Source organism: Podarcis erhardii (genome assembly GCF_964252035.2).
Source record: "Podarcis erhardii genome assembly, chromosome: 3".
NCBI lineage: Eukaryota > Metazoa > Chordata > Lepidosauria > Squamata > Lacertidae > Podarcis > Podarcis erhardii.
The window spans coordinates 49,933,675-49,956,967 of NC_138507.1; the positions used below are offsets into that span (position 1 = coordinate 49,933,675).

At 41.3% G+C, this 23,293-nt stretch overlaps 1 protein-coding gene across 1 annotated transcript in view; it reads right to left on the minus strand.

Annotated features, from left to right (window-relative positions):
• PREP (prolyl endopeptidase) overlaps window positions 1–23,293 on the minus strand; it is a 63,681-nt gene that overhangs the window by 16,756 nt on the left and 23,632 nt on the right. Inside the window, exons 8-10 of the mRNA XM_081857011.1 lie at window positions 16,694–16,885; window positions 11,947–12,144; window positions 7,128–7,231 (exon numbers count right to left, since the gene is read on the minus strand). Coding sequence (XP_081713137.1) covers window positions 7,128–7,231; window positions 11,947–12,144; window positions 16,694–16,885 — 494 coding nt within the window. The remainder of the gene's footprint in view (window positions 1–7,127; window positions 7,232–11,946; window positions 12,145–16,693; window positions 16,886–23,293) is intronic.

Genomic DNA, 23,293 nt, shown 5'->3' on the forward strand with positions numbered 1-23,293 from the left:
TTATAATTGAGGACCCCATTTCTGCACTGCTCAGAGGTGTAGCTGGCCCAAGATGGCTCTTTCTGTCCCTCAAACTAGGGAAGAAGGTTATCTTTCCCTGGCTCCACATTTCCTAAAACTACTTTTAGATGGATTTTGATAACGTGTGTTAGTTTAAATGTGGCATCCAAGTTGTGAAAACCAATTCAAAAGAAACCCCTAACAACATACTACATTATGTCACTCAGACAAACCATACTGTCGAGGTGAAACTTTTTCCTCTAAAATTGAGAACCAAGGTGATATTCTAGCTACATTTACACCGATATGTTTTTGGCGCTGGTTTCAGAACAGTCTGGATTCACCCTCCTTCAATTTGCATGGAACAAAGTGAACTTACAGTGATGCGCTCAAGTTTTCAACTACTGAATTCTAATTCTAATTCCAAATACAAACTACTAATCATGTTCATAATAGTCAATGACATCATAACTCTAGCATCATTTTTTCAAGAGTTCTTTTCTGGCTCAGATTTTAATCCATGTTGGTGAGCATCTCACTCTACCCATCTCATTCCTGAATGTTGTCATGTCAGAATCCCAGGTACCTGGGAGCCTCACATACAATTTCCAGGGTTCCTTTGAAGGCTTCTTGTGCTTAGGATGCAGTTAATCCTTTGGATTTGGCTTGCAGGGGAAGTGGAAGAGGAAGGGAGTCTAATTCTGAACTGAGGTGTATACACCCTCAGAGCGGATCCTCAGAGTAAGCAACAAGGCTTTCATTCCAGCTTATATAAAAAGACATCATAGGGCAGGAATTGACAATATATGCCAAAACATCTGGAGGGTATCACAACTCCCATTAGCCTCAGTGAGCATAGTCAATTGTCAGGGATTATGGGAGTTGTAGCCCAAAATATATGGAGGGCACCACATGGGTTATCCTATGCCTAGAGCAATATTCCTAATTACCCAGATGCCCATCAGCAAGTGTTTTGTTCTGCCACTTTTATGAAACATTTTGAACTGTCAAACAAAATAAATTGAGATCCACTTGCTAATGTAAGAGGAAATAATTCTTCTCTATTTTGGGAATATGTGAAATAATGTGTTGATTGTTAACTCACAAAGGCAAGATCAATCTGTATTCCTAGATCAATGTTTGTGTTAGCTGCAAAACTGCAATTAAAAAGGATAAAAGTTTTACCCATGTTCCATTTCAGAAATAATACTGAAGGGGGAAGAAAGGACAAATAGACTTTATCCTTCCCATGAGTAAAGATGAACTCAATTACTTACAGTAAAACTCAAAATACATCTTTATTCAGAGTACTTTAAAGACTGGAAAAGCTTTCATTTAAATTGCCATTAAAAAGCTTTTCCTGCGTAGTAAGCAATTTGTAGAGCAATAGGATCAATGGGTATGGACTGAAGCAGATCTCCTTCCATTCAGGACAGTCTTTTAACAAGCGGCATCTGAAGGTTTGGAATGAAGCCTCAGATTGCAACATCCTCATCCATCAGTCAAGATCTCCACTACTCACTGGAAACAAGTTGGAAATTGGAAATACCACCCAAACTATCACAACATATTGCATGCAGGTATGCAGCCCAACATTACCTGTTCACAAAAGTGCTCTGACATCTCATCTGCAATGCAGGATAAGCAGATTCATACTTTTAAAGCAGCACAGAAGAGTGAAGTTTGGTGGGTACAACTCCTTATGCAACAATAAGAGAAGCTGCACATGCTGATATTATCTGTATCCTCCATTTTATCTGGGCACCCCAGGCCTCAAGATGTTTGAAAAGAAAACCACGTTCAACAACAATTCATGAAGAGACCAGTCCTTCCTTACTTTCAATTTGGGCTGCAAGCTTCCAGGGTTTTTTACTGGTATTTGTTTTAAAACAATGGTCTTATTCATACATAAGGGCAAGGAATGGTCCAAAACAAACCCGCGGCTCAAATGCATCCCTCTCTCCTTCCTGTGCTGCACTTGGAAGAAGCAAACCAGTCATCTTCTTTTGCATTATGTGCAGATGAGTGTTTATGCTTTGCTAGTCTCTAAACAAACCATGAATGGAAGCCAAAGTGTCTTGTTTGCTTTATTGCTTGTGGTTTGAAGGAAACAAACCGCAAATGCCATTTGCCAAACCAGCACTCTGGTTCCTTTCCCACTGGCCTGGCAGTTGGCGCAGGGAGGAGAGGGGCAGGCACCAAGGAACAGCATGCATCAGTAAACTGTATGCTTAAGAGTAAACCATCCATTTATGACTTACCATGGTTTATGGCTTATTGCTATGTGTGAACCAGTTCCCTGGCACAGACTTGGAAGTCGTAGCACTGCTTGCAGAAATATGAATAGGAAAACTATGTTCACAGGTCTTGTCTATGATCACAGGTCTTCCCCAGAAAAAGGAACAGGCAACAGCAAGAAAAGAGTAGGCTAAGAAGCCGGAATTGGGGAAGAAGAGAAAGAAAAAAAACCACCAACCAATAAATTTTCTTCTAGAGAAAACTTATTTCTTGTTCCTGTGCTAGCAAAACACTCAGCACACACTAAGAGGCAAAGCCTTCTGTATTTTTCACCAAGGCCAACAAGAGAAGATAACATCCCAACTGTTCCCAAATGGATGGAAGTAGCACTACGCTGAAAGTACTCACAATCTTTTTTCTTTTTTTGCACACATTTTCAGCATTGCTGAAAAGCATGCCTTCCTCTAGTGACTTGCATTATTTTAGATTGCCCTCAGTTTCACTTGCCCCCCTCAGTGATGGCTAAATCTAATTGGCCGCACAGCATTATTAGAGTGCATAATCTCCAATGGATAGGATCATCCATAGGACTAATTAAGGCTGATTGGAGCAGCAGTAACAGCTTGGGAAAAAATTCTCTGAAGAAGTAGCTGAACTGGAGATATGATAGGCCGAGCAGGATTGAGAGGGGGGGGAAGGTGAATTTTGGCAGAGAAAAACGTTTCTCACTATAACAATTAATTTCTACTTGAAAACTACCATATTTGGCAGAACTCCAGAGAGCAAGCCTGAGCATACAGGGCAGCATCCTAAACCTGCATTCATAATAACTATTACTAGAATTTGAGCCATATCTCAAAGGTAGAGCAACTGCTTTGCATGCAGAAGGTGAAGGTTCAAACACTAGCATTCTTCAGGTAGGACAGGGGAAGAACCACGTCTGAAACCTTTGTGAGCCACTTGCAGTCAATGTAGAGAACGTAGGAGACATACACCAGTATAAGGCAGCTTCCTATGTAAAACCAGACCACTTGTTTGAGGGGGGCAACCAATAATTATAAGTTGGCTAAAAATAAATTAGCAGATGCCTATTACTTAAGGCTATAGGTAACCATTTCACTCTAAAAGGTACAGTTGAAACACCAACAGAAAACAATTTAATAATAATAATAACAACAACAACAACAACAACAACAACAACAACAACACTTTTATTATTTGTATTCATGCCCCAGCTCCTACCTCCTATTCTTCCCCTGTCCTACCTGAAGAATGCTAGTGTTTGAACTCTGGGCAGCACCCAACAGAATATTAACTTCCTAAAGAACAGAGCAAGGCACAGCTCTTCTGAAATACGAATATTTTCAGTCATCTTAAGGGTGATGCTCATTAGCAAGATTGCAGAACCACTGAACATGCCAATTTTGAATCCCAGTAGACCATTTATTTGGAAAGATACTAGGAAAAAGAACCCTCAATATATTCTCCCTTAAAAATTGTGATCTGAATCTCTTATTTTCCCCCATAAGGGCAATCAGGAACTTGGTTAGTACATTTTTTTTAATGGAAAAAAGATTTCATTTTAAAAAAGTTTGCACATTTAATACTCACAAAGTGTCACACCGGTAAGGATAGCATGATCCAAGACTGGTGTGGGAAGATAATTGTGAAGAAATTTCTCTTACAAACTGCCAATTAAATTCAGTTCTGACTCATCCTCAACCTTGTCAAGATTACCACATCTGAACCTGATACAATTCTGTGTAAGGGGCAAAGATTATTTTAATCTCGTTTCTACTCCTGAATAAACAAATATTCCAGTCTACATTGTTAAATGTAGTAAAAAAGGAGCTATACTAAGTTCACTATACAACCCAGACCTTTCAGAAGGTTTCCCATAGGCATCTGGTTTACCACTGTGAGAACAGAATGCTAGATCAGATGGGCCTTTGGTTTGATCTAGCAGGTCTCTGATAGTCTTATATTTTCACAATATGGCCCTCAATCTATGCTATTCCTTAGAATACACTGTCATGCAACTTTCCTTTAAATAGAAGTTCACAACTGCCCAGACAATTCCTGGAGCCTATCATTTTGTATCTGTTTAACTGGCATTAAGAGCAATTGAACTGGTCTCAACCACACCGTTTCAGCACCTGTAATCTTGGCCTGCCAAAATAAATGTACTGAATTCTGAACTGGAACAGCTGGAGGTGTAATCTATGATGAAATATCACTCTAGGGTATAAATATGATGAGCACAGGGCTCATCACAAGGGCTGAAAATGCATAGCTTTTACCTAAAGAAACATATGAATGATTTACAATACCAAACAGGAAAGCTCAATTAAACAGAACCGTGCGAACTTGTCTCTGTCCCTACATAAACTTAAGGAGGAAAACAGTGTTAATAATGGGGAGTAGGGGACTAGTATTCAAAGGCCTGGCTGGCTTGTCTCTTTAAGCCACATTTAAGCTTAACAGTAGTTAAAAGGAGAACATGGTTTGGCTTAGCATTACAGCTGAACTCAGGTTCATGGTTTGTTGCTCAAAAAACAACACAAACCGCCCCCCCCCCTCACAACTGGCAATGCATGCAAAATCTTCTGCAAAACACTTTGCAGGACCCAATGATCAGAATAGCTCCTTGCAAAGCGAGGCCAAACCGTCAGCTAACTTGGATCTTGCAAAGTGATTTTGGGCATTTCAAGACCCAAATATCAGTTCATTGTCGGTGCTTTGAATGTTGGTTGGATTTGAGACATAAAGTGATTTGACAGGTGGACGGACACACCCAACAGTCGAATCTGGTTTACTGGGGATGCTCCACTGTTTATATCTAGCTCCCCATCCCTGCCACAGCAGGTAAAGCCAAACAGTTGTCTCAGTTGCTTTCTTCTACCCAGATGAAAGAACAAAAACATCAACAACAAACCAACCACCACCCAGCCACAAAATCCAATCGTATTTGAGAATAATATGTTCAAATTATACATTTGTGTTTAATCTACTCTCAGTGCTTTATGGAAGAGTGATGCCAATTCTGTACACGCATACACATATTCAAAGATTTTCTGAGCGTTCAAATAACAGACATCAACATAAAACAGAATCACAGTACATCTTTTAATCTTTACTAATATATGCCATGCTAGCAATGATGGGCTTAATTGTGCTTATCAGAAATACTATGTCTCAATAATACTGTGTGTTCTAGCAACATGAGTATATTGTTAGTCCTATTAGAGATACCTAGTTTAATGTACTGAAAACAGCCTAGCCATAAAAATGTTGACATTGCACATCAGTGATGACTTTAAAGCTTCAGTCAAAAAGACAGAACTATTGGTTCCTTTTTAAAAACAAATCTCAAAGAACTGATGTTGAATTCTTCAAACGTTTGTGTAGTTTTAACACTGGAACTTGAGGCAAGTACAGAAATGATTTTAGATTCTACAAACATTTTTCACCTAAAATTCCCATTAGCTTTTCCTCCCACTGAAACACTTTAATTACACGGGTATTTGAATTCAATTACTGTCATCTCACTGAATGTAGGAACACTGTATACTTATTAAGGTTACACACCCATGTCCTTTTTACAAAAACACAAGATGGGTCACAAAAGTGCATGTACACAGTATGCTTGTATTACGGAACAATGGTGGCACCTTTGATAATCTCTCTTGCCCATCTGTCTGCAGTGGAATCATAAGATGGGTGGCTGCAGTCTCTCCGTCCCTGACCTAGTCCAGCACCCCATTCTCACAGTACCCAACCAGGTGCTTCCAGACAAGCTCACAAATAGACATGGAGGCAAGGCCCTTTCCCCACTGTCTCCTTTCTCCCCTCCAGCAAGGAGCAGTCAATGGCGTGTAGCATCATGAAGGTTCTTTTCAGCCATCATGGCTGAGAGCCACTGACAAGTGGAACTTGCATGAAAATGTTGCTATGGATTCTCATTCTAACATAATTTCACCTATGCAAGGATTCAGCCAGTAAGCCTTCTCCTAAGAGCTGAAGAAGGAACTGTGGGGCGCAGAGAAAGATGGGCAGCCTAATTTCCCTGGGTGGGCAATTGACTCCAATTGGGGAGGGGGATAGTGAGAATTTCAGGTGGAGGGCAACAGAAGGACGTTAATAACCGAAAAAAGAGGGGATGGTACCCATACTGTTACGTTAGCGCAATGACTTTTCAGCTACACCATGTAACTTCCTGACCTCCTTCTCTCCCTGCAGGCCTTATGTCTCTGCCCCATTTACTCCAGAGAGTTGGGGAAGCTCCTAGAGCAGATTTAGGGGTGTCACAGGAAGAGTGAGGAAGTTACACTGCACAGCTTAAAAGCTGCAGCAGCAGCCTAACTGTTCAGTTGGATACTGCCCTGTGTCAGGAAGGGAACAGAAGGAAGGAGCAGTCCAAGCTGCTGGGGAAGGTGGAAACGGAAAGTAGACTCAGGGTCCCTCTGGCACTGGCACTGTTGAAATTCCAAGTAAATGCTTCAAATTCAGTACCTGTTCTCAAGGAGTCTCACCAGATTCCCTTTTAAGTCACTATAATTGGCTAGGGGCACTTGAGATTAAACTCTTAGGATAGTAAAGCATGACTCATAGCAAACACCAGCTACTGTTATTAACACCACAGAATCACAAAGTATGGACTTTAGGGTGTCTGCCCAGGTGGCACATTCATTTTCACAGGGTACTGTCACCATCAGCATGAGATCAAAATGTCCTGTCAATTAATGGGCTCCATCCTGTAACTATACTTGTAAGGGTGCAAAATCGACCAAAAGGTAAATTCAAATCAATTGTAACCAACAGCAACTCTTGTCAGCCTTTTACAGCAGTTGATTAGAATCTGTAAGAAAGGATCACTGCTCTTTACTCACCTGAACTGTTTGGTAAGCTGAAGGATCAAATCCTTTCACTGTGACCTCTCTGAAAACTCTTGGCTCCAGTTCTTCTTTGGTCAGATCACAGTGGTAGATAATACCTGAAAACGTGATTCAAGTTGGTCACTCACTGATTTAGTGCCTCTTCAATGAACAGAATTCACAAGAGTCTGTAGCTATTATTGGTATACCAACGAACAGGCTGTATAAGCAATCAAGCATCACCCTACAATACTCACGTGTGTGTGTTTGTGTGCATGTGTGTGCACGCACGCACGCACATGCGCGCGCGCGCACACACACACACACACACACACACACACAAAGCTTTGAAAATACAATTGAATAATAATTTATCAAGGCTTAACTTTTTAGCTGATGCAAACTCTTTCCCCGTGGACCTAGTTGATGAATTCTGCTAGAAATCTTGCATTTCAAAAAGTAGCTCAAATTTTCCTTTCTTTCTTTATAATTAAATGGTAGTTGAAACACTCGTCTCCCCTCTAGAAAGCCCCAAGGCGTTCTGGCTTTTGCATAAGAGGCACTTAGGAATCAACACTTTGTATCCTCACCATCAAGTAATATCACCTTTAATCTTCCTTGGCCTCATATAACGAAAGGCTTTGAAATGGGATGCTATGTTTTTAATGACATACCCTGCAAAAAGTGAGTAGAGCACACCTTTGAAATTTCCTGATATGCCATTAAATGTACACTCAGTTGTGACCTTTCATCTTGCTGTAGAATTCTCAGCTGACTGATCTTTCCCTGCTCAGCCCTCCAAACTAAGTCAACATTTTCCTATTTCCTACAACATAGTGAAGCATTAGCTATGGTTTAATGTGGTCTGTGAACACAGCTGGTATCTACTCTTTGTGTTTAATTGCCCGAACAGTGATATGTCACATAGTGAATAAGCTGCCTTTTTATTTTTATTTTGTTCTGAACACAAAACTGGGCAGAGTGTATTGTGCTACAAGTATGACAGAACTGCTCATCAATATAGTGTCTGACACACAGTCAGCTCCGATTCAGCAGGCTTTTCAATTGCCAAAGTTTAACAGTAAGTTCAAAGCAATGTACGGGGATCCAGCAAAGACACAGATTGTTAGGGATCAAAAATGCCTTGCTACATTTTTGCATACTTTGGGGGGGGGATTATGCACTGCAAATGTAATCCTGGGCTCCTATTCTTCCTTTTTTAGTAATTTCTAAACTTGTTGTACATGGACATTTCTCCTTGAAATAAATTCCATTTGCTCACAAGGCTCTCACAGTCGGATGTACTTAATACTTGTCTGCATAAAGCGAGCCTTACATGAATAAAGAATGATAAAAAATACTCTTTTAAAGTAAGGCCAATTTTGTAATTGCTTTCCTTATTAATGGCCCTTCCTTAAATCACAAACAAATGAAGAGTAAACTAACCATTTCAACAAGAGCGTTCTACCATTTACAATGGTTAGAGTATTGGGAGACCAGGGTTTGAATCCCCGCTCAGCCATGAAGCTCACTGGCTTTGGGCCAGTCACCACCTCTTAGTCTAAGCTACCTCACAGGATTGTTGTGAGGATGAAATGGGGAAGAAGAGAACCATGTACATGGAATATAAAGGTGGTAAATAAAAATAAATAAACGAATTTAGATTCATAACCCACATTTCCTGAGGGGCCCGAGGAGGGTATACCTGTAAGCAATAAGCCAACCACCCCAGACCTACTTCGTCTAGCTTCTCCAGTCTGTAGCTTTGCAAACTGCCCTGGAAACAGGATGGATGGGTGGCATTAAAAATACTTCCATTCTCATACAATTGGTTTCCCCTTAGCAGAGCTGAGCTTAATAGGTCAACAGCAGAGGTTTTTGGCCCAGACGTCAGTGATGGGCATTCCTGTTTAGAACATGCTGCGTCATTCTGCATTTGTCCTCTTTTTTATTGTATGCTGGGCTTGTGTTTAGTCATCTGCCCAGTTGAGGAGGGAAGGGTCACAGACAGTGGGAAACAAGAGAACAACTAACTTAGGACATTACTAGGTGCAGCATACTCAATGGCTGTTTCAGTTTCCATCTTGGAGAGGAAACAATGGAAGTGCTGATAGTTGGGAGGGATAGACAGCCAACAATGAATTATTATGTGCAATCAGTGGTGTTGTTAGAGTCCTAGATCACCTGTCCACCTCCCCCTGCACCTTTCCCCCTTTAACATCACAATATAACATACTTTTTACTTTCTTTATAGGGTGTGCTGTAAGGTATGATCCCAGGGTAGACCCCAACCACTTTCTTCCAAGGGAATGTGGCCCTAGACCCTGAAATGGGCGCCCACCTTTGTCCACAAGACCATAATTAAGGAAAACTGGCTTTCAACTACAGTGGTACCTCGGGTTAAGAACTTAATTCGTTCTGGAGGTCTGTTCTTAACCTGAAACTGTTCTTAACCTGAAGCACCACTTTAGCTAATGGGGCCTCCTGATGCCGCTGCGCCGCCCCTGCACGATTTCTATTCTCATCCTGAAGCAAAGTTCTTAACCCGAGGTAATATTTCTGGGTTAGAGAAGTCTGTAACCTGAAGCGTATGTAACCTAAAGCGTATGTAACCCGAGGTACCACTGTAATATCTTGTTGCTAATACAGTTCCTTTCTTGCACTTTCATTTCTCACCGCTGCAGTGATTTTCACACAGCCTCATTTGTGTGTTGATGTATTTTGATTTTACGATGCTTCCTTAACTCTGAGGATTTTGCTAGCTTCTGTCTGGCTTTCTGCGGGGGGGGGGGGGGGCTGAGTATCAAGGGGTGATAAGAAACAAGAGCTCTTCACAGTTAACAAGAGCTGCTGGTAGTCAGCATCTTGCAAGACACCAGGCTGGAACCAGAATGTCAGAGCCCCGGTTCTGCAAAGCTCTCTGCAGAGCCCCGGTTCAAGGCAGTTTACTAACATAAAATTAAAATGTTCAAGAATACAACGTTGGCAGCACAAGCCATCATTCTATAAAACAACAGAAGACACCGTAACACTTCTGCAAGTGTTGAAACACATGGCTACGAGAAGTGCAAAGAAGAAACTGAGTGCAAGAAAGAAGATAATGCTATTAAATGTTGCTGGCACAACTGCAGTCAGCTAAGAGCAGCTTCCTGACTTTTTTCCTCTTTTTTCCTTCCCACCCCCTATCTGAAGGAGACCAGGAATGGAACCACAACTTGAGGCTATCAACAGGAAACAAATTTGTTGTCCAACCAATTCAGGAGAATGAAGAAGAATGCAATTTTCAAGCTTGTCTGCTCAGATCCCCTTGGCACAAGAACTAATCTGTAAATTACAGTGTTAAAAGAACAAAGTCCATGCACTGATCCTACTACTGGGCTTCGAAAACACGAAGTGAGCTTTCTTGCTAAAAAGCCATGGTCCTTTAAAAACTATGCTGATAAAGTCACATGACAACAGACTGCATGCTGGACTAGATGGGTCACTGGGGCTTTTCTTATGTCAACATCTTCCAGCTTATGAATGTGGCCACTGCCACGATTGTTTACAAAAGCCTAGTACAAGGTATTATGGCTACCTATGAAGTGAACACTGGAGAAAGAGCCCCTTTATTCATTTATGTAGCATCTTTTGTATAGGCAGTAGTTTCACAATAACTGCCCTCAGAGCCGTTTGGAGACAGCCGCTTAATTCTTTACAAATGGACAACCATTTATATAGTGAGCAGTGTGGTGTTGTACAACCTTATCTGAAATGTACTCCTTCAAGCTGCTCGTCTGAATGGTGGGAAACTGCTTGTTTAAATTATTCTATGTGCACACACAAAGGTCTCCCTGCATATAGAAAGTATAACAGCAGGAGGAAATATTGAACCCTTCTCCATGGCATGCTATGTGCAGAGAGGCTTGTTATTTTTTAGCTGGGGAGCCATTTGAACTTGGAATATCCCACCCACAGGAAGAAACAGTATTGTCTAAAAATCAAAACTTCATCTTCTCATTTGACTGACTTTATAAACAAGCCATACCACTCTGTCCAATGACCACATCACTTCCTTACATCAAAATACCTCCTCCTTCACAAAATGTAAATAAGAGGTTTTAGAATAGGTTAAGTTCCCTCGCTACCTTTTGCTTTTCTCTAAATTGAAAACTAATATGGTAAACTAATTACAGGATTTAAAAAGAAGCATTAACAAATCACCATGAACAAAGCTTTTCAGAAAGCTATGAAAAATAAAGATTACACAAGGCACTAATTGGCAAACTATTTATGAAGATGATAACTGGTCCCCAATAAACACCCCAATAAGCACAAATCATTGGTGGTTTAGACTTTATAGACAGTCATCCTTGATGCAACACTCAAGAGGAACACAAACTGTTTCCATTGTCATCATTCTATTGTCAAACTTGTTATTTTACAAAAGCCAGATTTCCATATGGTCGAAGAGGAATCTTACAGTTGAATATGGGATTGATTTAATCTGCACAATAGGCTGAATGAGAGCACCATTTAAGTACAGGTCCTTTCAATATATAATTCAGTATATATATATCTCAATATATCATTCAGTATAAAGCAGGGTTATTTGCCACACAGATTCAATTCTGCAAGATCTTTGGGTATTGCAAACACTCCATACTCTGCATCTACACAGTGACAACCTGCTGCCATGCTCCACCAAGCATGTGAAACAAGTTGTTCCAAAATAAGAGACTTGCGAAATAGGTTCTTGCAAAAAGAATTTCCCTAGACTAGACTAACATTTGTGTATGGGAAGTGTCATGTGTGAAGGTGCCCAGAACATAACGCAAAGGCAAAACAGACTTACCAGGTGATAAGAAGGAAGTAAACTGATAAAATATTTCACTGTCTTTCTTTTGGCCACTATATCCCACAATGCTGCCAACGTCCAGTGGGAGTGTCTTGAGATGAGCTCCAGTGGTAAGGTCATGAAGCTGCAGGACGTTCTTCACATCATGGAGGTAACACAAGACTAGGAAGTTGGATCTGACACAAGCTGCCCATTCTGCTCACAGGAAGGGAAAGAGTCCATTTCAGAATAAGCAGTAAGCATCACCATAACAGAACACACCTAAAGTCACTTGGTTTAAAAATGTGCAATAGTTATATAGATTTCCTTAGCTCTTAAATCCAAGTGCCAAACACTTTAAACCTCATGCACAAGATCATTTGTTTTAATCTGATTACAGGCATGGAGGACCCAAATGAACAGCATTACAATGCAGGGGGAGGGGTTTAACCCCCCCAAGCCATGATTCCCCAGCCCCCCCCAAACCCTGCACATTTCTGATGCTTAGGTCACACCCACACCTTACATTTAAAACACTCTGATGCTTCCATACAAAGAATCCTGGGGACGGTGGGAATTGTTGTTAAGGGTGCTGGGAACTATAGCTCTGTTAGGGGTGAACTACAATTCCCAGAATTCTTCTGGGGCAAGCTATGATAGTTGTAGTAGTATAAATGTGCTTTAATGTAGGGTCTGGCTGTGACTTTAGAGCAAAGGTTACAGTAGGTGCCAAAGCTTTGTAGCCACACTGGGGAGGGGCTGTAGCTGAGGAAGGAAGGAAGGAATAAGCTTCCTTTCCTTGCGCATCATGATCCTGATAACTGTGGGGGTGGGGGGGCATGCCTGTATTTAAGAAGAAAAAGAGAAAGCTGTCCATTGTGAATTAAGTGTAGCATGCAGCTTGGCCCTAAGCAAAAACACAAGTTCAATTAGATTCTGAAAGCTTACCAGACCCGTAAAAGTAGTTGTTTTACGTAAGCAAGAACATGAAATGTTGGCTTGTAAGCAAGCATATGGCAGACTGTCTGTATGTATTCTACATTGTTATTAATGAAACTTTCAGATAACCCATCTGGGTCCGGCAAAGTTAACAACTTGTGGGAATACTCAGCATGTAGAAAGAGCCTACATCTGTTCTCTCATAAAACAACTGAAGCAAAGATGCATTGTGATCTGCATTACTGATATCACAGAGGGATTACATAACACATACCTAGCACTCTTGGTGCACCCCTTACTCATGGCAGAGAGTGAAGGAGTGCAAGGTAAGTCAAAATATTTTACCCACAACCCTTCACCACAGCTGGCCTTTTACATCAATAAGGATTTGCACTAACCAGGGTTCACTCTTAAAGAGGATTTCTTGACATTAAGCAATGTTAACGTCATTGCGCTTCACATGGCTAACCATGGCTATGGATGGTGAGGGCACCATATCTCTCAGACAGGAAGCACACATTGTCACGGCCCAAATCTGATCCCTTCAGGATTTGGTAGCATTAATTCTCCAGTGAACCTTAACAACTTTAATTCTTTTAAAATTTATATACTATCCACTCAACATCAAGACTCTGTAGGCAGCCAAATCAGGTTATTAATTTAAGAATGTTAGATTGAAGGGAGGCAGACAGAGAACACTGAAAAACATAACCACATCTTATTTACTCAAAGACTGCTACTGCTGAAGCAAGTTATCCCATTTTCTTTTCAACCAATTCCATAAATAACTTATCATACAAAACATTTTGCAGTAATTTCTGGCTTAGTTCAACTAGCATTCTTTGCCCACCAGACCAACCAAAAGAAAAAGAAAAAAGAATTACAAAACAAAAACACAGGCTGTTTTATAATGACAAAATGGGGGAAAGGAAAGGAAATAATTGCTTCTTTTTATAGTACTGTAAGCTCTAAACATAGGACATCACTGCAGCAACTGTGCCCATATCTCTCCTTACTTACAGCAGGAGAACCTGCCTAGAGGCAATTTTATTTATCACAGGGAGACAGACAAATAACTAAGTTGGCTTGGAACAGGATGCAGTACAAGAACAAGGGGTTGTCTGAATTCAGGGACTCCTCATTTTCAGAGAGTTCCAGTTTCATGGGCATGGAAATCCTGAATGGCAAGTGGAAGGATACAGATACACCTGCCAAAAATATGTGCTTTAATCTCTAGCCACAAATTGTATTGATAAAAGCAACTCGCAAATAAAAATTATGCTGCAGAACAAGAAAACACCGCTTATTCAGGCAGAGCCTTCTCTAACAGCTTCTGTTAGTATTAAGGAGTTTAGATAAAAAAGCAAGGTTGAAAAATATCTGAAAATAATGCCAATCATCTTAAAAAAATAAAAAGCTCTCTAAAAGGAACAAATATTCTGACCTTCATGAATTTTAGATATCCTGGAGCTGCCTTTCAAAATCTGTGGTTCCCCCCACTTCTCAATTCACAGAATTGCATTCTAAATTTATCTCAACTCTGTGTGAAACCTCTCCTTATAACTCAACTCTTGTTTTGTGCTTTGGGGTAGGAAAAAAATAACAATGTGTCAGCTGAAAGAGAAAACTGGCATATCTTTTTGCCATTTCTACACTTTCATCAATGAGAGCAGTTTTTGCCTAAACATTATGCTGTTCAGCAGCAGTAGCTACCATAAAGCATAACAACAGTGTATTGTTATTTAAGCAATGCTATTTGGGGGGGAAAGGAGGATTGGGGAGGTAATACTTCTGTGTTGATGCAGCTGGCAGCCCAGCCTACAGAAAACAGGAGATGGTGATGCAAAGCTAGATTTCTCAAGTGGCTGTTAAAGGAATCAAGACCACTACAAGACTGACGGTATACCTGCCCCATTGGAACATGGCAATGGACACTTAATAGAAAACTCTCAGCAAGGGCTGGTTCACAGAAGGTGTATCCTTTACATGCAAACACTTCCCCAAATCCTCAGGTATGAGGACAATATCTTGTGTCAGCCAGGCAATCACTGCTGTAGTCAGCAGAACTCCCCACAATGAAAAGAGCTGGAGAAGTGCCCTCCATAATCAGGGCAAACACTATATGGATTCCTGGCACTCCTAGCTTAAATGATCAGGGAGCAGGAGATGGGAAAGACCTCTCCTGGAAATCATGGACAGACAACTGCCCTTCAGAGTGGACAATACTGGGACAGATGGAGAAGTGGCCTGACCTGGCTTACAGTGACTTTCTATGAACTGGCTGTGGCTGCAACTTTCCAGTTCACATGCAGTGTGTGCCCACATGAGCATACCAAAGACTGATCCAGTAGGGAGCAAAACATCTTCGTGTGAATCAGTCTTAAAACCCATTTTTAGCAAAGACCAAAACTTCATTCCTAAACATACTAAGGAGTAAGTCCCAACAATGGATACAGTGGGTTTGTCTGAGCTACACAGCTACAAGTACTAATGGAAGACATCAGTTCCACTGTTTTAAATGGGATTTGGCCACTACTAACTTTGGCTTGGTTAGGGGCCTAGGTCTGCCATCAGTTGGCTCTCTTTCTGAGTACACATGTTTAGGATTGGATTGCAGATCGGCAGGCCTTCCATTCGTATGTACTTTGCATTTATTTTGCCTGAGATGTGGGAAAGGTTTCACAATATAAAACACCCAAGGCACTTCCAAATAGTGGCACAGGAGTAGTTTCTCAATAATAATAATAATAATAATAATAATATATTTATATCCCGCCCATCTGGCTGGGTTTCCCCAGCCACTCTGGGCGGCTTCCAACAGAATATTAAAATACAATAACCTAAACAGGGCTGCCTTCAGATGTCTCCTAAAAGTGCTAAACGAGAAAAAAGAAGCCTTAGTTTGTGTGCTTAAATATACATAGAAAAGAGCTAAAGAAGAATGTTTACAATCATTGTGCTATCTAGAATTTGAGAGCATTGGTGTCAAGTGCTGATTAAGCCACGGCAATGATTAAGCCACGGCACTTCATGCTAAGTAACCATTTAACCTTTGAATTCTTACACATCTTGTTTTTGCAGAAGGCACTTCATTAATATGTCATCTTTATCAGGTAAAATCAAAAATGAACTTGACTGCAAAGCCTTCACAGTGATAAATTATTAACTGCCTTCTGATATAATTATTTCTTTCCAAGGCAAATCTGGGAAGAGACTAAAGCAATGTGAGACAACGGCAGCTTGGCCTGTTAGCATCAGGACAAGTTGCTCTTTAGGAATAAAGCGCTCTCACACAACTTGAGTATTATAACTTCTGCAGTTCTGGTATACAGGAATCTAGCAATTGGGTGGGAGAAGATTTCCCCCACAGTGCCTAAAAGAGAATTAGCTGGCGGTACGGTGCTGTAAGGACACCTTCCCAACACCAGCATTGCTGCTGCTTACCTGGATGGGCAGCGGTGAAGTTGGGATTATGAAGGCACACAGGACTGGCTCTCTTGGTGCACCCAGATCACTTCAGCCTCGCCACTGCCCCATCTTTGCACCATCCAGATAAGCCATACTCTGAGCACATTGATTTCCATGGGCCTACCCTGAGTATTACTTAGTCGGATACAACTTAAAACAACTATTCTGTTTCACTGTGCGCTACTTGTTTGTGGTTCATGTGCCATGGTTGTAGAACTGCTGCTAAAAGACAACGTGAAATTCCGCCTCACAACATTTCTTAAACTTAAGAGACTGTTGGTGCAAGGTGAAAGTCCTTCCGAGTTATTACAAAGTTTAGTATGTGGCCTCTTTCTCCTTTGTAACTTAATATTCTTACCCAGAACGTCTCTTCCGTGTTCAGGAACCAGCACTTTCCACTTGGATTCCTCAGGGTCACTAAAATCAATGTTAATTAGTCGATAATTTGGAGCATGACGGTTTGTCTTGAAGGTGAAGACAGTTCCCTCATTGGTGACATATTCATATTCTGCATCGAAGTTGTCTATCAGTTTCACCCAGTGCAGAAGACCTACATTAAGAGAAAAAGGAAAGCACTTACAACTGTAAAACCAAATATACGGGATGAGGATATTTAATAGCAATGGGCTGCATTCAACTAACTTTAACTCAGAGTAGGGCAATAAGTTAATGACCATGCGTAACTTGGTTGACTACCACTCCGTGTTCTTCTGACCCCACAAGATTCTTTTTCCTGCAAGAATCATAGCTTGTTGGCTCTAAAGAAAGGAGGACTTGCTTTATGGATGTCCTGTTCATTCTAATATTTAACCACACATTCAATCACACATCTAGACCTGATGTCTTGCAAAATCCTCAGTCATCATCATCATCATCTATCCCCACCTTTCCTCACAAAAGAGTCCAGGGCAATTGAAAAAGTAACAAAATAAAATGTGATTTTGACAGCAACAGGACAATACGGAAAACCTTACAAGGATTAGAATGTATGTTAATGCTCTTTTGCTCCAGAAACAAGAATTGTGTTCCTTTTCAGAAGCATATGTGTCCATAATCATGTATGGCACAGAAATGTCAAGTATAACTCAACATCTCCTTGCACTCCTTTGCAACTTAATAAAAAGGAACATACTAATTAGTCCTGACACATGCAAATATGCTGAAGTAGTAATTAATCTTATTCTGTCTATCAGCATTTCTGAAATCTTATCATACTGTGCATGACAGCAAAGAGCTTCGTTGCCTAATGTTGCTTGGAGTGGAGATAGCCACATTCAGACAATCCGTCAAACCATGTTGACACGAGTAGCAACTAGCCTTGGGCTTGTGTGCTACCTCCTACTTGTCCCCAAACAGGAGAGATTAGAAGCTTCTGCTTCCACCTAGCAGCAAACCACTGTCTGCTGTTGCCTCTGAATACAGCAGACCATAGTTGGTTCAGATCTTAACTCGCATGCAAGCCAGGTTCCCAAACAAAAATCAAGTGTACTGAATCATAGGAGTCAACCACTGCTCACTGAAGGATCGGCAGTGCAGGTTAAGTCCCCTCCAGGGACCAAAGATTTTATCCATCAGAGAACTTGGCCGAAGTTGTTGCCCTACTTTTGTAAACCAAGGATTGGCCTGTGAAACAGAGGCAGCACTTTTGGAATATTTGTACACCCCCCCCCACGATCACCAGTGTGTGATGCCTCACACAACTGTTAAGATAGTTCTCAGTTGAAAAGGTTTTCAAAACCAAAAGCTATATAAGGAATTTTCAGATGCCCCAACGTACCCCATGCAGGACAGCTTCGCTTTCTCCCTCTGCAGGCCTTTCACAGCCATTCCACTGCTAAGCAAAAGGAGCAACAGGAAGCTGGAGGGTGAGGAGAGTGAGTGAGCACACGGGGCACAGCTTCTCAGAAAAGTTAACCAGACAGATTGCTCTGCCTGATAGCAGAAATTGCTAACACAGAAAGTTGCCAAGGTAATGCATCTCCCTACAGAAGACAGAAAACCAAGAGGCTGCTGTGTTGAAAAGAATTCCGGCAGCAGAATCTCTCACTGGAAGGAATGCAAGTGTGTGTGTGTGATGGGTCACACATCATGCAGAGTGAGAAGGTGTTTGAAAAGATGCTGCAGATTGTCTAGCAGCCCGTACTCTGGCACTGAGCTACTGCCTGAAGCCTGCAATGAAAGGCAGATAACACAGAGGATGAATGAAGAAAGCTGAACAGAACACACTGCGGAGAGGGGAGTGGGGAAGATTTACACCTCTTCTTCTCAGGCCAGTAAGAAAGAGAACATGCTGTTAAAAACAAGTTTGGCAGCATCGGATGCTTCCTTATTCTGAGTCAGACACAAGGTACAGGGTACTTCGCTTGGCATCAGCTCTTCAAGGGCAGATGTTACTTGATTCTTCTTAGCCCGTGACCCCAGAGACTGAACCTGGGCTGCTGTGCTTGTGAAACAGCTTTGCTCTACACTGAGCTGCAGCCTTCTGAAGCAGACAGAAAAACAACAACAACCCAGATGGCAGCAGCCATTACAGAAGTGTCGCGGTGGAGATTCACTTTCGTTTCAGGTCCAGGGCATCCCATGAAAGGCACGGATTTTGACTTCCCATATTTCAAGATGCAGAGTTAAACTTCACTCTCTTGCGATTCAGGGTTAAGAGATTTGACTGATGGTTGTTTCTCCTTTGGCTAGGCGTTTTAACATCTAGGATACGACGGCTGTTTGGGGGTGGGGGGTTACAACTAAATTTCACGCTGCTTTAGCAGACAGTGAGTTAAAAGGCGCACAGCCTAATCTCAGGAGTCAAATCCTTTTTCTACCAGAGACAGAATGAGTCAACTTCGCAGATCCCAGGCACATCAAGGATCAGTGAACAGACAAGACACAGCTGCCTCCTCTACAGTAGAACTAATAAAATGTCACACTTGCCTGGAGCCTTTAATGGTGGACACCCTTCCATTCCCTTCCAACAATTTAAAAGGCAAAAGAGCCAAGACAGCTTTGGAAAGCAGGCAAGGCATGGCAGACACAAAGACTCCCAGTCTGAAAGCTGCTGCCAGTCAGTGCAGACAATACTGACTTAGATGGGCCAAAGGCCTGACTTGCTATAAGGCAGCATCCTAACTCATAGCAATAAATTATATATTAAAAAATCTTCATAAGGGAAATGGGCTGCCCAGAATATAGGATGTTTTCAGCAGAGTATAAAGACTATGGAGACTCACACCCTTGCACTCAATGATGCTGTTAAGTCAAGGGTCTATGGGTATAATTAACTCACTCAGTGGTAACCATCTGATGGTACATTTGCATGTTCCAATGGTTAAATATACAAAAATCTAATACCTAATCACAGAGTATATTTTAGATGCTTATTAATCCAGTTTAGAGAATGCCCAAACACTTTGCTAATTGATCTATGTTTAAAATATCAGCATTTTTTCAGAGAGGCTATCAAATGAAAGCATCGTAACCAAGACGTTAAACAGATTAGATTCCCATCTCTATCTTCCTACCTTTTAACATCTGCTTCCTTTTAATTTGAATCTAGTTCACATAAGACTTCTATCAATCAATCAATCAATCATTTATTGTATTTGACTAAAAGCCATTACAAATCCGGTTACTAAACCAGCATTGGAATATAAGACTTATATACAATCAATATACCGTATTTTTTGCCCCATAGGATGCACCGCCCTATAGGATGCACCTAGTGGTTTTTTTGGGGGGGGGAGAAGAAAAAAAAAATTTCCCCCCCAGGCACGGGGCTGGCGCGGGGGGAGCCCAAGCTTCCCCCAACCCCAGCCCCCAGAACAGCCTGTTATCCGCAAGCCTAGGGAGCCACGCCGGTCTCCCCAGGCTTGCGGACAGCTGCGCGGAGCCCGGGAGGGCAGGCAGCTCTGCGCGACCCTCCGGAGGGTTGCGCAGAGCTTCCTGAAGCCTGTATTCGCCCTATAGGACGCACACACATTTTCCCTTCATTTTTGGAGGGGGAAAAGTGCATCCTATAGGGCGAAAAACACGGTATATAGGGAGTGCTGAGATCCTGTCAGTAATCATAAACTCTTAATATGGGTTAAGCAAAGGGAAAATCACGTCTCTGTTGGTTCTTTGTGTGAAAAAATAATTACTGTGGGCTTTTTAGGATTTGAGATCATCAGTATGCAGAAAGATCTACTCACAACAGTGAAATTACTCAAGCTACAGATACACTGTGCAGTATTGACTTTTCTATAAATATGGGAGAGATTGGCTAAAATATTAAACAACCCAAAGAAATTAACAATAATTACTAACACAAGGAATCTTTTTACTTTTACCCTTTATTTCAATGTGAATCAGAAATGCCGTTGCCAATACTTGCTACTACTGTTGATATTTTTTGGTACTGCCAATGCTCAGCGATATTACAATGCATGACACTAAGAAAACAACAGGCATTTCTGTTGGGTCAGGATCGTGTTGGGCTAATTCAGCCATCATGTGAATCCATGATTAATTATGCTTTACTTTGGTTTGGCGTGATGCCCGAATTGACAAACCACAGTGTGTGATAAGCTGAAAAAGAAAAGGGGGCAAGGAACTGTAGTGTAATGTGGGTTTACAAACTATGGCTTGGCTAATCATGGCTTGGTATGTCTGCATTAACAAACAACAGCTATGCCTATTGTTCTGGTAGAGTTAGTAAAGTTTTCACTTTAATGTACAGTGTAAGCACCAGCATTCTCTGGGATTCAGCATCTTCTTCCTTGTGGCTTAGAAGGAGAATGGTAGAATAGATGCTGAACATTCATCTTGACTCTCACCCAAAGTCCAGTGGTGCTGACTTCATCTTTTCTGGCCACATGAAAGGCCAGAAACGTTTGACTGGAAGTCAACTTAAAAGCTAACAGTCTGAAGTACTTTAGGGCAGACAGAAGTTATCGGAGGAAGAGATAATATATATTGGGGGGTTGTGTGGAGACAGTCTCTTCCTTTAAATTCCTGGGAGTTTACCTTAGTGAAGACCTCACTTGGAAAAACAATATAACTCAGGTGGTTAGGAAGGCCCAATAGAAACCTCATTTTCTCAGGGTCTTGTGAAAGAACAATGTTAAACAACAATTGATTTACCTCCTTCTACCGGTCCACAATAGAAAATGTCCTTTCATATTGTATCACAGTGTGGTACAATGGCTTGACAGCCACAGACAAAGTCTTTACAGAGGGTGGTGAACACAGCACATGATATCATGGGCTGTCCCCTGAGCCCGCTAGATGACACCGCAAGGGATCGTTGCTTTAGGAGAGTGAGAAAAATTCTCAGGGACGATTTACACCTCTTTAATGTTCTACCCTCGGGCAGGAGATATAGAAGTATAATCAGTCGTACCAACAGGCTAAAAAACAGTTTCTATCTGTGGGCTGTTAGGCTGCTGAACGGAAAATAATATAGTGCAACTGACTTTTGGGGTTGGTGACTTGTGCGACAAGCACACAGAGTGCAATGAGATTGAGTGTTTGTGGGGGGGGGAGGGAGGCTTGGTTAATTTCACTGTACACAGGTTGTACATTGACAATAAAGGTATTATTACTATTATTATTATTATTATCCTTACCCCTAGCAGGTTGTTGGGCTTCAGCTTCCAGCTCCTATGGCTAATGGTTAAGGATGATGGGAGTTCAACATCATCCGGAAGACCTCAGCTTCCTTTAGAGCTATGCCAAATTTTACAGATAAACAAAGGAAACAGAAGTACAAGTTGCACTCACACCAGTCTTCCACATTTTAAATGCAGAACCAGAGTGTCAGACTAGGACCTGGAAGACCAGGGTTCAAATTCCCACTCCATCATGAAACTCACTGGATGATTTTGGGCGACTCTCAGTATAACCCACTTCACAGGGTTGCTGTGAGGATAAATGGGAGGCAGAAAGAGAACTATGAAGTTGCCTTGAGCTCCTTGGAGAAAAGGCAGGATCTAAATTTAGTATGAAAATGAATGGATTTGTCAGTCTCACTCTTAAGTTCAGAAACCAACTGTGGTCCTTGATATCAACCTGAACAGTCATTAAAGAAAAGAAAGCAAAGTTGAAGTTACTCATTGCTTACAGTTGTGCTCAGACACACACACAAAAACTTTTGGCAATCGTGAAAATGTATAAAGGGATTGCTCTAAAGAAAAGATGAGGAAAGGTGATGAATTAAACGTATGAGAGGTACTGATTTTTTAATTAGCTATCATGTGCACAGCATGACAGAAATAAAGCTTATTTTAGAATTGGGTTTTGAATCCCCATTGGAAAAAAGGGACAGATTGAGGAAATGACTTGGATAATATTCCACATCCTTCTCCCACGTATTTTTTCTCATGCAGTTCTATCTAAGGTTAGAAATGTTCTTAGGATGAAATCAAATTATGATACAAAAAGATGCAAATATACAGTAGAGGCTCAATGGTTTTTTGTTTTGGTCTTACACTGAACAAGTTATCTATGTTTTCAAGCCTACACTGAAAGTATGCTCTGAATCAAGTTCACTGGTTAAAGTCTTCTCACTGATTATATCTATCAGTATAATATATGATGGGCTGTCCCCTGAGCCCGCTAGATGACATCGCAAGGGATCGTTGCCTTAGGAGAGCGAGAAATATATGGACTAGATGACCGTTGGGGTCCCTTCCAACTCTACAATTCTACGATTCAGGTTTTAGTAGGGAGTTATTTAATCACATAAGTTGATGGAACTTCAGATTGGAGGGAGGGGAAGTAGTCTACAGTGGCAGCCATAAATGCAATTTTGAAAATGGAACATACATGCATAGACAAATTCAGAAAGGCTTCTTCTGCAGCAAGCAAATAATATGATGAAAGCAAAGGGGGAAAGAGAAAAATCTAAAGTCCCAAGAACAGTTTATTGCTTCGAATGCAAGCATTCTAAGAGAAGGGGTAAATTCTGTAGCAGGAGTGGGGAATT